We start from the raw sequence: 15,590 nt of genomic DNA, 5'->3' as shown, positions 1-15,590 counted from the left end.
GCGCCCATCTACACCAGCCAGAAAAACCTCCACCAGGCACCCCCAGGAGGCCCCAGACAGGAAAAAAACAGGCAGGAACTACGACAGAAACAGGAGGGCGGCCAGAAAACACCAGAAGCAAGCCAAAGGCAAGCACAGGGAGAGCCAGGGCAGAAGCAGCCAGACCCCAGAAGCAACCCAAGCACACAGAAGGCAGATAAACACCCAAAGCCCCAGACTGGAGCAAAGGTAAGCCTGCAGCACCAGGTATTCCAGGCGGTCTCCCATCCAGGCACGAACCAGACCTGACCCAGCTTAGCTCCAGAGATCAGACGAGAACAGGTGTTTTCAGGGCGGAACAGAACAGAACAGCCACACCCAAGGCAGCATGAGCCACCCATACGCAGGCAGAGGGGGCAGAGCACCCCCGAGAGCACCCGGCACGACACCGGGAAGCAGCGAGAGGAACCAGGCCCGGCCCAAGGGATGGGAGGAACCAGGAGCCCCAAACACCAACCAACCACGCAGAAGCCAGGAAGCGGAGGCGAATAACCAGGACACACAAGCGGAGCAGAGGCCATAATACAACATGTAAACACAAAGGAGCTCAGAGGGAAAAGTGGGTACCTACGGGATAGCCCTCCACTCAATGAAATTCAATAACACAAATCCCTGTACCCTGGCTATTAGTTAGCGACCGTCTATTAGACATGAGAAACACAACTGTTGGATCATTGCTTTGATTCCAACAACGCCTCCTTTGAATTTAGGGTTAGGTGTACGTTCTCTAATGTCATACTATCCATATCAAACCACTGTTTGTAACTATAAGTAGGAGCCTCAGGGTAGGATTCCACTCGACACATCCATTGATGTCTGTACCACTGAAACAGTCCATCCAACCACACTCAAAACATAGAAAGATGAAAAAATGTGTGGCGGAGAGGAAGGCACCTCACGGGCGAACAACCCTCGGGGGATCTTGGCAAATATTACCAATACTCAGCCCCCTTTCTCATCATTGGTTGCAGGGTAAGTACTGCTTATGTACTCCCGGTGGGAAGGGCAGTATTAGGGTCCCAGCATTCCTCTTGTTCTTTTCTGTCGGGAGACCAGCATCAGCAAAGAGCATTTACAAATCCAAAAGGAAAGGTACGGCCAATGAAGATGAGACCTTGAAGCTTTGCGATTTCTTGCTAGCTCCATTCTGAATCCTCAGATGTCATATCAGACAACATTAACCTATTTTCAGCTTTAATATTTTTACGAAATATCATGGGTTTTTTTTGTTTATTTTTTTCGGAGTTGTGCCGACATAAGATGCTGAATTAGCTTGGCACATGATATTATGAACAGTGATTTGTGTGCTGGTGTCTGCTGGTTCTTAGATGGATGTGTATTGGTTGGTGCATAAATGTATGATGTTGCTTGTAATAATGTCTGATGGTGAATGGTGTTGATTGTGTGGAAGCATGAAGGTGGGTGTGTTGTAGTGAGATGCTGGTTATATGGACGTATAATAGTGAGTGTGTTGGGATAGGATGTTGTATGGCCAATGTATGATCAGGAGAGTATTGTTGTTTTGATAGTGGGTATGACCTTCATGCCCCCCCAGGCATACATCTGTGTGCCTCCACCTCCTTAGCATCCCTTCATTATGCGCCAGCCCCCTTCGGCCCTCTGTGTGAGTGTACACCATTGCCCCTGCAGGCCTGTACGGGACCCTTTACTGCTGCCACTTGTTTTATTTCTCTATGTGCCCTGCAGCCCCTCTAAGTGTCCTCCTCTTACCTTTTTTGTTGGTCTTACGCACAACTTGCATGGGTACCCTTGTCTTCTATGCATTACCTTTGTGCCACCTGTGCAATTCCTGCCTGATCTCTATGTAACTCTCTATCCCCCTACAACCCTTTATTCCCCCACCAGCCTTAGAGCCCCTCTTTGTTCCTGCCTTCTGTAGCATGTATGTGTGCATTATCTTCCTGTATGTTCTCCTTCTCCCATGCCTTTGCACGTCTTTCTGACACTGTGTCCCTCTGGGCCCCCATCCGTTCCCTTTAGGTCATGCCCTCTCCTCTGTACTGTGGCCTTTTGAATTTCTCTGCCTCCCTTCTAGAGCCCCTGACCCCTTGCACCTCTGTTGTTTGCACATGCTATCCTACAGCCACTGGGTGGTGCCTTATCTTGCATGTTAAGCTCCTCTGTGCACCTCTCTGCCTCCTCTGCATCCATTCGCCTCCATAGCATGTGCTCTTTGCAACCCCTACAATGGCCATATCCTCTGGCAGCCTCTGTGTACCATACTGTCGGTTACTGACCCTCTCTGTACCCACTGACACCTGCTACTCCTCTGTGCACCTCTATGCCTCCTCTGCATCCTTTGCCCTTACAGCATGTGCTCCTTGTGCCCTCTCTCTGCAACCCTCTACCTCCTCTAAATCCATTCACCCCCACAGCATGTGCTCCCTGTGCCCCCTCTCTGCCACCTCTGCCTCCATTCACCTTCTCAGCATGTGCTCCCTGTGCCCCCTCTCTGCACACATCTATTTCTTCTGCATCCGTTCACATTCACAGCATGTGCTCCATATGCCCCCTCTCTGCACCCCTCTGCCTCCCCTAAATCCATTCAGCTTCGAAGCATGTGCTCCCAGTGCCCCATCCCCGCACCCGCTGCCTCCTCTGCATCCATGCACCTTCACAGCATGTGCTCCCTGTGCCCCTCTCTCCACCCCTCTGCCTCCTCTGCATCCATTCACCTTCAAAGCATGTGCTCCCTGTGCCCCCTCTCTGCACCCCGCTGCCTCCTCTGCATCCATTCACCTTCACAGCATGTGCTCCCTGTGCCCCCTCTCCGCACCCCGCTGCCTCCTCTGCATCCATTCACCCTCACAGCATGTGCTCCCTGTGCCCCCTCTCTGCGCCCCTCTGCCTCCTCTGCATCTGTTCACCTCCACAGCATGTGCTCTTTGTGCCCCCTCTCTTCACCCGCTGTCTCCCCTGCATCCATTCACCTTCACAGCATGTGCTACTTGTGCCCCCTATCTGCACCCAGCTACCTCTTCTGCATCCATTCACCTTCACAGCATGTGCTCCCTGTGCCACCTCGCCCCACCCCACTGACTCCTCTGCATCTGTTCACCTCCACAGCATGTGCTCCTTGTGACCACTCTCTGCACTCCGCTGCCTGCTCTGTATCTGTTCACCTCCACAGCATGTGCTCCTTGTGACCCCTCTCTGCACCTCGCTGCGTGCTCTGCATCTGTTCACCTTCACTGCATGTGCTCCCTGTGCCCCCTCTCTGCACCCTCTGCGTGCTCTGCATCTGTTCACCTTCATAGCATGTGCGACTTGTGCCCCCCTCTGCACCCCTCTGCCTCCTCTGCATCTGTTCACCTCCAGAGCATATGCTCTTTGTGCCCCCTCTCTTCACCCGCTGTCTCCCCTGCATCCATTCACCTTCACAGCATGTGCTACTTGTGCCCCCTATCTGCACCCAGCTACCTCTTCTGCATCCATTTACCTTCACACCATGTGCTCCCTGTGCCACCTCGCCACACCCCACTGACTCCTCTGCATCTGTTCACCTCCACAGCATGTGCTCCTTGTGACCACTCTCTGCACTCCGCTGCCTGCTCTGTATCCGTTTACCTCCACAGCATGTGCTCCTTGTGCCCCAACTCTGCACCCCGCTGCGTGCTCTGCATCTGTTCACCTTCATAGCATGTGCTCCCTGTACCCCCTCTCTGCACCCTCTGCGTGCTCTGCATCTGTTCACCTTCATATGTGTAAAAAATTCCTAGGCAATCACAAAGCAATACTAGTGCAGATAATCACAAAAAAAGAGACTAATGCAAGGAGGGACGGACAACTAAGTAAATGCACATACATAAATGCGTTATTTATTTATCAAACAATATCTCATACATATAATTAAAAATGCAATTAATGAATCACAATTACATACAAAATAAAAACGAGAATTAAAAAGTGATAATGAAATCACCAAACATTAAAGACAATAATTAATATTTCAAAACAAAACGTGGCAAATATATAATTATCGACGCGCGTTTCGGCGTTCAAGACAACGCCTTCTTCAGGAGCCACACAATTTTTAAAACACAAGAACTCGGTATGTCTGACTTCAAGCCTTCATTTAATGTGGCCACGATCTCTAGCACACAATGTAGGATTTCCAAACGTGATGTGGTGGTCTATACCTCATTAGTATCGGTACCTGTATAAAAACTTTTTCGCACTTCTGCGTTGATAAAATCTAGCTGCTCAGACACCGTGCAGCATAACAGGTTGAGTTGAGATAATAATTTTATCGATAAAATAAGCGGCAAAGTTTCAAGGAACTTTGAAGAAACCAGCGAGCTCTTTTTCATTATTCTACTGTGACTCGTATCTCAAAACAGGATATTGTCGAGCATGCGAGTCAATAGGAGATAAGTTGTAAGGTTCCTCTACCGTCTGGCGTCCAGCGTCCACAGCATGTGCTCCTTGTGCCCCAACTCTGCACCCCGCTGCCTCCTCTGCATCGATTCACCTTCACAGCATGTGCTCCCTGTGCCCCCTCTCGGCACCCCACTGCCTCCTCTGCATCTGTTCACCTTGACAGCATGTGCTCCCTATGCCCTATCTCTGCACCCGCTGCCTTCTCTGTATACGTTCACCTCCACAGCATCTGCTAATTGTGCCCCCTCTCTGTGCCCCTCTGGCTCCTCTGCATCAGTCCACCTCCACAGCAGGTGCTCCTAGTGCCCCCACTCTGCACCCCTCTGCCTCCTCTGCATCTATTTACATTCACAGCATGTGCTCCCTGTGCCCCTCTCTGTACCCCTCTGACTACTCTGCATCTATTTACATTCACAGCATGTGCTCCCTGTGCCCCTCTCTGTACCCCTCTGCCTACTCTGCATCTGTTCACCTCCACAGCATGTGCTCCTAGTGACCCCTCTCTGCCCCCTCTGCTTGCTCTGCATCTGTTCACCTTCACTGCATGTGCTCCCTGTGCCCCCTCTCTGCACCCCACTGCGTGCTCTGCATCTGTTCACCGCCATAGCATGTGCTACTTGTGCCCCCTCTCCGCGCCCCTCTGGCTCCTCTGCATCCATTCACCTCCACAGCATGTGCTCCTAGTGCCCCCTCTCTGCATCTGATGCCTCCTCTGCATCTGTTCACCTCCACAGCATATGCTCCTTGTGCCCCCACTCTGCACCCCGCTGCCTCCTCTGCATCCATTGAACTTTCCAGCATGTGTTCCCTGTGCCCCCACTCTGCACCTCTCTGCCTCCTCTGTCTCTGTTCACCTCCACAGCATGTGCTGCTAGTGACCCCTCTCTGCACCCGCTGCCTCCTCTGCATCCATTCACCTTCACAGCATGTGCTCCTTGTACCCCCTCACTGGACACCGCTGCCTCCTCTGCATCAGTTCACCTTCACAGCATGTGTCCTTGTACCCCCTCTCTGGACCCGCTGCCTCCTCTGCATCTGTTAACCTCCACAGCATGTGCCCCTAGTGCCCCCTCTCTGCACTCCCTGCCTCCTCTGCATCCATTCAACTTCACAGCATGTGCTCCCTGTGCCCCCTCACTGGACCCCGCTGCCTCCTCTGCATCAGTTCACCTTCACAGCATGTGTCCTTGTACCCCCTCTCTGGACCCGCTGCCTCCTCTGCATCTGTTAACCTCCACAGCATGTGCTGCTAGTGACCCCTCTCTGCACCCGCTGCCTCCTCTGCATCCATTCACCTTCACAGCATGTGCTCCTTGTACCCCCTCTCTGCACCCCCTGCCTCCTCTGCATCAGTTCACCTTCACAGCATGTGTCCTTGTGCCCCCTGTCTGCACCCCGCTACCTCCCCTGCATCCATTCACCTTCACAGCTTGTGCTCCCTGTGCCCCCTCTCTGCACCCCGCTACCTCCTCTGCATCCATTCACCCTCACAGCATGTGTCCCCTTTGCCCCAACTCTGCACCCCGCTGCCTCCTCTGCATCTGTTCACCTCCACAGCATGTGCCCCTAGTGCCCCCTCTCTGCACCCCTCTGCCTCCTCTGCATCCATTCACCTCCATGTGCTCCTTGTGTACCCCATCAGTGCACCTCTCTGCCTCCTCTGCACCCGTTCACCTACACATCATGTGCTCTTTGCAGCCTGGTGGAGTCATTTTTTTCACAAAAGTCATAAACCTATGTCTGCAAACATTGTTTAAAATGTCTCTTTAAAAACGGTGCAGTAATTCACCGTGCTTCCTTCGAAGTACCGGTCTCTGAGCCCTGTTCCTAGATGGGACTAGGGCGCAGTTGTGATTGTCCTGTGACCTGATGCAGGTCATGCAGCGATGAGTCAGCTGGAGCCCGCTACAATGTCCTGTTCCCATTAGGGAATATGGCACAGAGTCAAGTGCCAGGCAACCTACTCTATTGCGGCTTGCACAATACAGTGGGCAATGGAGGAGCAGCCCACGTGTCACCTGTTACTGTATCTTATCTTTTCTTGTGTTTTCCTCCTAATCTTTGAAGACATTTGAAGGAAAACCTTGCTGAGTGCCCTGTGCGAATGACCAAACTGCTGTTCATGCCTCTGTGGTTTAGTGGAACATGAATGTGTACTCAATAATTGTAAAGTATTTTGAAAGTTAGGCGTACTCACATTCTGCCCCATGCCTCCAAAATAGTTGCAAGAAAAGACACCTAGGGGCATATTTATGAGCCCCTTGAGCCACCATAGCATCACTTTTTGTGACTGCACAAATTACAAAAGCATATTTATGAGATCACGCAAAGCCACTTTGCGTAGCTTTGAATGGCCTCATAGATCTGGTGGAAGGCAAGGCGGTGCAAATGACTGCGTTGCCTTATGCTGCACTAGGGCGGTATTCCATGGGTGTTGCGGTGGGTGTAACCACGCAACACTCATGGATTTTGACGCATCCTCATATTTACAAAACCATGTAAACCTAGGAAAGCGCCAAAACCTTATGTCGCCCCAGGGGAGACAAAACAAGGAGAAATAACTTTATTTCTCCTCGGTTTTCATTTTTCTGCAGCACCCATAGAAAGAGGAAAAAGCCCCCCATGATTGTTTTTGCGCTGAAAGGTTGCCCTTCCTCCCCAAAACAATCCTCCTGACAACACAGGCACCTTGCACCATTGTGCAGGGGTGCCTGTGTTCCTACCCAAAAACAATCTTACCAACAGCACAAGCACCAGTGCCGAAATAGCACCAGTGCAGGGAGAAAAAGCAGGAATGCACCATTGGATGAATATGGTGCATTCCTGCCCTCTCACTTTGATGTAGGGCAGCCCAGGAAGGTGACGTGCTGTGCTGCCCTGTGCAAAAAACCCATAAATGAGGCCCTTAATACCCAAAGGGCCACCATGCATAAAATTTGGGGGCATATTTATGAGTGGCTTGCAAAGTGGTACATGTGTGATGCAAGCCTTTAAGTGAGATTTATGAAGCCACGTAAAGCCACATTGTGTGGCTTTGTGTGGATTCATAAATCTGGAGTAAGGCATAGCCGCGGCCCGTGGAGGGTGTTTCGGTGGGGCAGGGAGGCGGGGTGGGGGCGCTAAAAACCGGAGTATGGATAATTGAAGGTAAGTAAACAATTTAATTAATAAAACAAATTTCGTAGCGCGCCCTGCATCGCAAAATGTGATGCAGGGTGCGCTACGAAATTCGTTTTATTTATTAAATTGTTTACTTACCTTCCATTATCCATACTCCGGGTTTTAGCACTCCCCACCCTGCACCTCCCCCGCCCCGCCTCTCCGCCCCACCGAAATTCCCTCCACGGGCAGTGGCTGGTAAGGCAGCGAAGATCAAATTGCTGTGTCAGCCTAATATACGCAGAGGAAGCAATCCATGGGCGTTGCGGTAAGTGTTCCCATGCAACTCCTGTGGTTTTTGACACATTCCCAGATGTACAAGGACTTATAAATCCTGGGTTTGCATCAAAATCTTACACCTCCCCAGGCGTTACAAGGAGAAATATCTTTATTTCTCCTAATTGTTTCCTCTTTTTTATGTGTGCTGCATTTCGCAGCATTCATGAAAAGAGACAAATGCCTAAATTGATTGTTTTGTGCAAGAAGGTGCCCCATCCTGCACAAAAATAATCCTGCTACAACACAGGCACCCTTGCACCATGGTGCAAGGGTGCCGGCATTGGTGCTAGGGTATAGAAACTGCGCCAGCCCAGGTGTAAAAGGACAAGAGTGCGCAGTATTGGATAAATGTGGTGCATTTCTGCCCTTTTCCTGTGTTGCAGGGCAGCACAGAAAGGTAACTTGCTGCATGGCCCTGCGCCACCATTCCCGTAAATATGCTATTTGGTGATCATCCATTCGGAGTTACAAAGAAACACTTTTAAAGGGAAATCTCATTATATTGGCAAGTGAAAAATACTTTTGGGCCTACATTGTACCTTTTCAACTGTTTTTTTAATCTACACCAAATTTGGCAGCCTCTTGGATATCCTTCAATAAAATTATCTCTCCAAGTATGGTGCAAATTGGCCAAGGGAGCTAAAATGATTAACTGTGGGTACAAAAAAACGATTGCCCATGAAGTTAGGGTCAAAACTTTACTAGAGACTTGTCAAGCCTCATTATACTGCTGCACCAATGATTGCAATTCTATAACTGAAAATCTCCAAATGTCGTAATTTACAATCACAAGGGTGGGGCGGATCACAATATCCTCTCTGTATTTAATACATAAATGGTTGTCCAATAGTATCCAAGGAGCGATGAGCCTTGAAAGTTTGTGGATATTCACAAACAAGTATGTTGTTTATGGCTATTGACAAACTCCCCTCATTCCCCTTGCCACTCCAGAAAGGTTCTGATGTTTACTCCAGGGAAGTGGATCACTTATTGAGTTACTGGGGTCTAGGGGAAATAATTGCTCTGTGAAGAACAGTATTTCCTTGCAGTGTGTATGTTTGCACAGCGGATCATAAAATATTGCCCTGCAGTGTGTATGTTTGCACAGGGGATCCTTAAATATTTCCCTGCAATGTGTATGTTTGTACAGCGGTTCCTAAAATATTTCCCTAAAGCGCGTATGTTTGCACAAAGGATCCTTAACCTTAAATATTTCCCTGCTGTGTACATGTTGCAAAGCAGAACCTTAAATACTTCACTGTAGTGTGTATGTTGTACAGCGAATCCTTAAATATTTTTCTGCAGTGTGCATGTTTGCACAGCGGATCTTTAAATATTTCCTTGCAGGGTGATCCAGTCCTGATGGCCATGAGTGGAGCAATTCTTTCAGTTATTTCACTTAAAGGCTTAAGCTAAGAGTAGCCAGGGGGTAATACATTTACTCAAGACATGCTCTCCTGCTTGACCTTGGAGCACTGGAGTTTGGACATATGTTGCTGCAGCTTCACTACTCGGCACAATACAGAGCTGACATACTGGAGGCATGTTTAGTCACGCTGACGACCACCTGACTCCTATATTCAGAAATAAAATGCAAAGAAACTTATGCCACACGTTAAAAACATATAACATTTACTTGAATACATGTATTTTGACACGTTTATTTCACAGTACAGAGAAACAGAAAACAAACACGATTAAAGTTAATGACCTTCAGGGTTTAAATCGGCATTAGGGATAATCTTCGGATTAATACTTGGAGCCTAATTACTGCACATAAGACGACATTTGAATACACCTTTCCAAATGGAAATTAAGGACAATACCCTTAGCAAATTAGTTGAGTTGAAATCACGAGAGAGCCCGTCTCCAAAGATTTCCTCAGGCACACTTTAGAAGTGTCACCCCCTGCCTTATTTCGAAGACTTGTACTGGCAAAAATAGAATCTTCCAGGTGCTTGTGGGCAAATGTTTGTCAATTCGTTGCCACATGATTTCTCGAAGATTCTCGAGGGACCTCGAGATTTGCTCCAAAGTGAAGAATGGTGAAAAGGCATATGACAACTGGTGTACATTTTGGATGTTCACAGGCAAATTTGCTGCAGAGGAAATCTTTGTGAATCGGGCCCAGAGAGTACAAACATTGCTAGAGTCCATGTGATGTAAACAGAGATGCAGAGAACAGTCTTAGAACTCAAAGTCACTTGAGCCTTAGTGTTTCTTCTCTTTTATTCGCTCCTTCACTTTCTGTGGTTCGTACTGAATCAGACGCAGGATCTCTTTGTTCTTCATGATTCCTTGAATAAATTCGCCTTCAGATATTTTATCTAGAGTGGAAACACAATAGTTGTTAAAGCAAACCACAAGAGCACTTCTAAGCAAATGTCATGTTAACACAAAATAACACTCATTCCAATTCTGCAGAACTGTTCCCTTTGGCGACCCAAGTTAAGATGTGTTTATGCCTGTCCACATGTATGTATATATGTATGTACATATCTACTAATAATAGTATTATGATTACGAATGTGTAGACAAGCATGCCTATAAAATGCGTTTAAAGAGTTGATTTTATGAGGCTTTGCTACACTAATTCACCAAACAAAAGGCTTATCATTGCAAAAGTACCAGGAAGTGAACACTAATATAACATTAATTATTTTCCTACCGTTCTCCTTTTTCCCAAAATATATCCATATCTTTTCAGTCCTTTTTTCAGGCGTGTTTTCATCTTCCGAAAGTAGCTTCTGATCCTCGGAGCTAATCATTTTGAAAATAGCCTAAATAAAAAAAAAAAATAATAATAATTGATTTTACAAAAGTTAGAAAAAAGGCAGGAAAAAGGCAAGTATACACGATTTTATTCGTAAATAAAATATTTACAAGTACACCAAATCATTTCAGCATCAGAACAAATACCCACCCCTATGTGGTTAGAAATGTTTAATTGGAGTTTTAAGTATTATTTACTCGAACATGTAATTGATCAATAAGCAAACCTTTTGCAATATTTTGTTATTAAGTTTAAATATCACTGTAACGTGATTGCTACTAGAAATAACAAAAGCATCGCTTTTATTCTCCATGTTAGATACATTCTACAGACACCTTGTATAGGACAGTTCAACGAAAAGTAGAACCTTCATATGATATCTCTTCTAGAATGTTCTGAGCCAAAGGTTTGATTTCCATCAACATATTTCCCAAGCTAGCGGGCGCTACCATGTGTAACACAAAAACAAGCAACACTCGTGCCAGTCAGTGATATGGACATCACAAGGTACTCCTTGTTAAAATCTCTCTTTATTTCACTGTATGCAAATTTTTCACTGACGTAATTGGACTTCTATAAACGTTCCTAATATGATCACGAAGTGCACCACCACCAATGAAGTGCTTTGTGTATTAGCCTGCAACCTGTGACCTCAGCCATATGTCATTTCAAATGTGGGTCATGGAAGGGGTGTCACGTGGCTCTCTAAATCTCTCTGCCCTTAATCTCTAGTTCGCGCTCAGTGGGACTTTCAGAGTCGCTGTTCGCTTTGGAGACTCTTGTGATGATGTGTGTGCACGCCTCCCTACCTAAATGTACCCATATGTATAGACATGATGACAACATATAAATCTATATAGCACAAAAGTAAGAACACATATACACTTTATACATATACGTGCAGATGCACCACAAAGTGTAATAACCGATTTATTACTAATGTTGATCGTGGGGAGGGTTCAAGACTCACGAGTTTAGTGGTCAGAAAGCTCCTCCCTCCCTCAACAATTCGACATTGGGATACACTACATATTACATTCTGTAAATCTGCATATATGGATTATGCCATGGCATTTTTCACGTGAATGCAAGGGGTTACATTCATTCCTTATGTAGAACACATTGAAAAAACTGTGTGTGAAGCAATTAAAAGATACAATGTGTGAGACAGTAAATTGTTTTCGAATGTCGAGTTCTCTCTACTATGGTAATAAATGGCATTTGAGCTTTGCACGGTAGTAAAAAAAGTGTGTTTATTTGTAGAGTTGATCTAAATAACATGTTACTGAACCACATTTCTGTTCACTACCATAGCATTAACATAGAATAAATATGGCCCCTGTTATTGCGAGAAACTGTGCTAATAAACGCACAATCACACATGTACTACTACTGTACAAAGCTCAGCCTCCATATTAGTTCATATTAATACCACATTGTAGCGAGATTGACACTAAAAAACACGGTTTACTGCCTATCACATTGAATATTTCAACGATTTTACCCACGGAAACAACTCTGCTAATAGTAATTTTACTTCACTGAATGAATGTCCCACATTGCATCCTGTTTCAGTGCATTCATTGTACAACAAATGCACTTGAAAAACGTCGTGGCCGAACCCATATATGCAGATGCCCAGAGTATGATATGCTAAACATTACCATTGCTCGTGAATCATGGCACCTCTTGACACTCACCAATAGTAATAAGTAGCATCTGCATGTACACAATAAACGTATCTACATGTGCACAATAATGAATAATTGCACATATATCGGTATATAATTCTATATATACATAATATACATATATATGTATATATGTATATATATTTATGTATATATTTGTATATGTATGTATATATATATATGTACATGCATATATCCATACATATATCGACACATATATATCCATACATATATACATAGAGATAAATACTTTAAATATTTAAACCCACATGTAAATCGATTACACAGAAACACAGAAAATATTTTACATTCAATACGAATATTACTTTGTAGTTACAAGTAGCTATATTGCCCTATCGGGGTTAAACACATAGCACAGAAATATGCATTTGTATCTACTCAAATATACACAATGAGGAAAACATAATGTAGATGCAGACTCTCCCTCGTACAAACATACCGACTTGCTATATGGACACACCCAGCTGTATGCACATATATGTATGCACACATTCCTGCACTCATTTATATAGACCCAAATATCTGCATATTTGTCCATGAGACATCGCGATATGCTATTTCTAAGAGCGACAGTGCATTGACATTTAAAACATCCTCTTAAAAAAGTGTTGAAGTCTCCAGACAATATATTATCAACACACACAGTTTTTTTTTCTTCAGCAGGACTCGCGGTCTGTGATCCTCTCCCAGCTCTCTAGAAATGGCATTATACTGTTCTTTTTTACATGAATACATCTTTCAAACTCTGGACCTGATTTACATTGAACATCCATGAATGTAAACTCATAGCATACAGATGTGCACAGGCGCAGTCTTACACATTCTAGAGATGTATATACGTTCCCAGAATTACACCTGCATACTGCAAACAGGGAATGCAGTGTAACATTTTCCTGAATTAGTATTTCTCAAATGCGGAGCTGTACTCACAGTACAACTCAATACTGGGGAAAGACAGAAAACTGTACACATGTGTATTTTTTGCTTTTTATTATTTTTTCTCGTTTGAAAAAAACATGTTACTCTGTGGAGAAATGCCATAGTTTACATCCCTACGAAGGTCAGGGTGTCGCATTCTACCTCATACCTTAAAATGTGATTTATTGTAGTCCCTGCGAGAGCAAATATCCGACCATTTCCCTGGTGGACGGTTCAGAAAGGAGTGTCTGGGCTTTGACATGTCCTCAATATGAACCATGCCTTAATCTACCCACTGCCCGCCCTTTGAGCGGGCATTACGGCTCTATAAATACACACCATGATGCCATACAATAACAGAGTAGTAAAGGCGTTTATTCCCGTTTGGCACATTTCTGTGGCTACCATTCAGACCTAAATTTAGCCATGTTCAACTGTAGCGTTCCTACATTTATGGCTGAAACGGCTTTGCTATTCGGCCCTACGCTCTTTCCTATACTGTCATGTTAGGTGAGCACTTGCAGTGAATACGGCGTTTTATGAATGATACTCTTGAGAAGTCAGAAAATCTGAAAACTGGGCTCAGCCTCTGGGACAGTGAAGCATCATGTGACTCATACTTCAGACACAACACAGGCGAGAAAAATAAGGGGCATATTATCAAGACAGGTGATACAATTATCGCCGTTTTAGCGGCAGAATACTGCCGCTAAAACGGCGATAGTGGGCTTGATAATATGCTATATGGAATTTCCAATTGAAGCCCATGTTAAATGTGAAGGACATCTAACATGGGCTTCAATTGGAATTCCATAGAGCATATTATCAAGCCCATTATCGCCGTTTTAGCGGCAGTTTTCTGCCGCTAACATGGCGATAATTGTATCGCCTGTCTTGATAATATGCCCCTCAGTTCTTCCCTTGCAGCTCTTCCTGTTTCAAGGGTGGCAACTCCAATCCAAGTGACTTTTTTTTATTCATATGTTGCTTGCTATGCCCAAATAATATAATTATAGTTGGGAAAAAAACATATCTGATGTGAACATTAGATATAGACCTCTTCGCTGAGTAACCCGTGCAGTAGAGCGCAGAAAGCAATTTAGTTTCACTAATAAATGTGATCATTTTGGAAACAGCACCCGAATCTTTAATCTTTATTAACGTACTCTTCAAATTGTCTTCGTGCGTTCTTTAATCTGTCTCTGTCTATGGATTTAGTCTGCTGTATATTATGTATATGTTGAACACACGCATTTGAATATTTGAATGGTACAGGCGATAAATTCCCATTTAGAACATCTCAGCTAGAGTTTCATGATGACAGATGACAGTTACAGTACTTACCGTGACAATTTCCAGGACTTCTACTTTGCTGATATGCCCATTGCCATCTACGTCATAGAGGGAAAAGGCCCACTCCAGCTTCTGGTTGGTTTTTCCGGAGGATGTCATATGGAGTGCGACGATATATTCCTTAAAGTCTAAGGTGCCATCGCTGTTGGCATCGAAGCTTCGAAAGACATGCTGTGCGTAGGCCTTTGGATCCGCATCTGGAAAGAACTTCGCATAGATGTTCTCGAACTGCTGCTTCGAGATGCGTCCAGTAGGGCACTCCTTCAAGAACGTCTGATACCAGGTGCAGAGTTCATCCTGAGAGTACTTGGTGTTCAATTGGAGTTCTTCTAAGATTTCTTTGGAGAGTGCGCCACTCTTGCTGTTTCCCATGGTTTAAAGACCCTCACTGCTGACCAAGGTACACACCACCCTTGTTTTACAAATGCCGCCCTCCGCTCTCGACTCCACGGGGTATTGTCCTGAAGGCGGGGCATTTAAATCCAGATAAAGCTTTTTAAGGATTATGAAGACTTAAACGTCATCCAAATGTCGTTGGTCCACTTTGTGTTATTGCTTGTTAAAGGCATGTTAATTAGGTTGTAGTATTCACTGGTATATCTTCCCTGCACCATCATTCAACCATGTAGTTGTAAATTAAAGAGAGTGGGCACAATAAGGACGATTTTCGATTAATCAAAAACATTTAAATTTAATGAATATGAGGTGTACCAGCCAAAACACAAATGAATGTACATTCAGAATGAAATATTTGATGCTTACATTCTTGTATACTCTAAAATACTTTTATCTATCACTAAATAATAAAGTAATTCTAATATTGTATATCCCAGCTCAATATTAGCATGCTTTCTAACAATTTTTTCATTTAAGTTCAAGTACACTGTTTGGTCAAAATATTGCAACGCACTCCATCACATTTGAAATACTTAATCATATTGTATTTTGAATTCAAA

At 45.0% G+C, this 15,590-nt stretch overlaps 1 protein-coding gene across 1 annotated transcript; it reads right to left on the bottom strand.

The window, feature by feature from the left end:
• Window positions 1–9,487: 9,487 nt before the first annotated feature.
• On the bottom strand, window positions 9,488–15,073 carry RCVRN (recoverin). The gene is made up of 3 exons (XM_078650874.1): window positions 14,626–15,073; window positions 10,547–10,658; window positions 9,488–10,205 (listed from the first exon to the last, which is right to left on the bottom strand). Exons 1-3 carry the CDS (start codon window positions 15,004–15,006, stop codon window positions 10,090–10,092), a joined length of 609 nt encoding a protein of 202 aa, XP_078507000.1. The 5' UTR covers window positions 15,007–15,073; the 3' UTR covers window positions 9,488–10,089.
• Between the last annotated feature and the right edge of the window lie 517 nt (window positions 15,074–15,590).

This window comes from Lissotriton helveticus, chromosome 7, assembly GCF_964261635.1.
Source record: "Lissotriton helveticus chromosome 7, aLisHel1.1, whole genome shotgun sequence".
NCBI classification, from domain to species: Eukaryota; Metazoa; Chordata; class Amphibia; order Caudata; family Salamandridae; genus Lissotriton; species Lissotriton helveticus.
Note: the sequence above shows the minus strand (reverse complement) of the source record. Positions and strands in the feature narration are given on the sequence as shown.